The 1,306-nt window shown below is 46.9% G+C and overlaps 1 protein-coding gene across 1 annotated transcript in view; it reads right to left on the bottom strand.

Annotated features, from left to right (window-relative positions):
• T265_05054 (hypothetical protein) overlaps window positions 1–294 on the bottom strand; it is a gene marked incomplete at both ends in the record, with an annotated part of 37,722 nt that extends 37,428 nt beyond the window's left edge. The window contains one exon of the mRNA XM_009169965.1: window positions 134–294. Coding sequence (XP_009168229.1) covers window positions 134–294 — 161 coding nt within the window. The remainder of the gene's footprint in view (window positions 1–133) is intronic.
• Window positions 295–1,306: the final 1,012 nt, after the last annotated feature.

The raw sequence follows: 1,306 nt of genomic DNA, 5'->3' as shown, positions 1-1,306 counted from the left end.
ATGCTTCACTGCCGTACAACCATGACTTATTTGAAAGCCTTATTGTAAAGAAAAGAATAAAGGTGGATGGGGGAGGGACTTAGTGCTAGCTTAACACAATCATTCCGAGGTGCCTACACCTCCAGACATTCACTCAGGCAATCTGGACAGAAACTGACAACAAGAACGCCATTGACATCGGTTGGCAGCCATATCTTGTAGTGTCTCCGACCAGGCACAGTGAGGATACCGCGGTCCCCATCCTGGAAGGCGAGTAGCACCGACAGCACCCAAGCGTTTCGTGATCTCCTTCATACTCCTCTGCCAAGTCAAAGGTTGGCGACCGCTCTGTTTACGTCACTCCGAATTGGGCATGGAAAACAGCACTCTCTTCGGCAAACGATGGTTCGGCATACGCAACACATGTCCCAACCAACGCAGCTTCTGGTGCTGGACACATTCTTCAATGGAAGTACCCGTTACACAACCGAAAACACGCTTTCTAACTACCTCGTTACGGATTCGCCGACACCAACCCACACAAGCTATGGTTCTAAGACAACGATTGTCGAACACCTGAAGACGTCTCAGGTCCGCTGCTCAAATAGGCCAAGTCTCACGGCCATACAACATAACAGCCCGTACTGTAGCTTGATACACACGTCCCTTCAGATTCAGGGATAAACCATTCTGACGCCATAGGTGTCTCAAGTTAGTAAACGCCGCCAGAGCCTCATCTGTCACACTACAGTCAGAACTAATACAACTTCCAAGATACGTTGTTGGTTGGTATATAATATTTGTAGTGCCACAGGAAAACGTGCGGATCAGTTCCAGTGTAATGTCTGAGGCGCTGTGCTAATCCGTGATTACTTTCAGAACTAATACAACTTCCAAGATACGTGCAGTGTTGGTATATAATATTTGTAGTGCCACAGGAAAACGTGCGGATCAGTTCCAGTGTAATGTCTGAGGCGCTGTGCTAATCCAGGAGTGATTACTTGCTTTCTTGATCTTACACACGAAACAAGATATGTAAATTTCTGGTTTCGAGCCAGTATTTCAGGGGCCATCATGAAACAACGAAGGACAAGTGACGCTAAGAGTCTCGTTACGGAATTTAAGCAGATCCCCCACACTCACCACGGCCCATTTTTTTTAAATTGGGTACAATCACCGATTCTCCCACCTGTCTGAGACAGTCTCTTTTTTCCAGATGCAGACAAATAGATAAAAAAAAAGCTCTGACTCAGGATTTTATTCCCATCCTTGAACGGGTGGTAGGCCATCTAGACCAGCGGCTTGGTGGCGTTTGAGGACATATGCT

Source organism: Opisthorchis viverrini (assembly GCF_000715545.1).
Source record: "Opisthorchis viverrini unplaced genomic scaffold opera_v5_87, whole genome shotgun sequence".
Taxonomy (NCBI): Eukaryota; Metazoa; Platyhelminthes; class Trematoda; order Opisthorchiida; family Opisthorchiidae; genus Opisthorchis; species Opisthorchis viverrini.
This window is presented reverse-complemented; position numbering and strand designations above follow the sequence as displayed.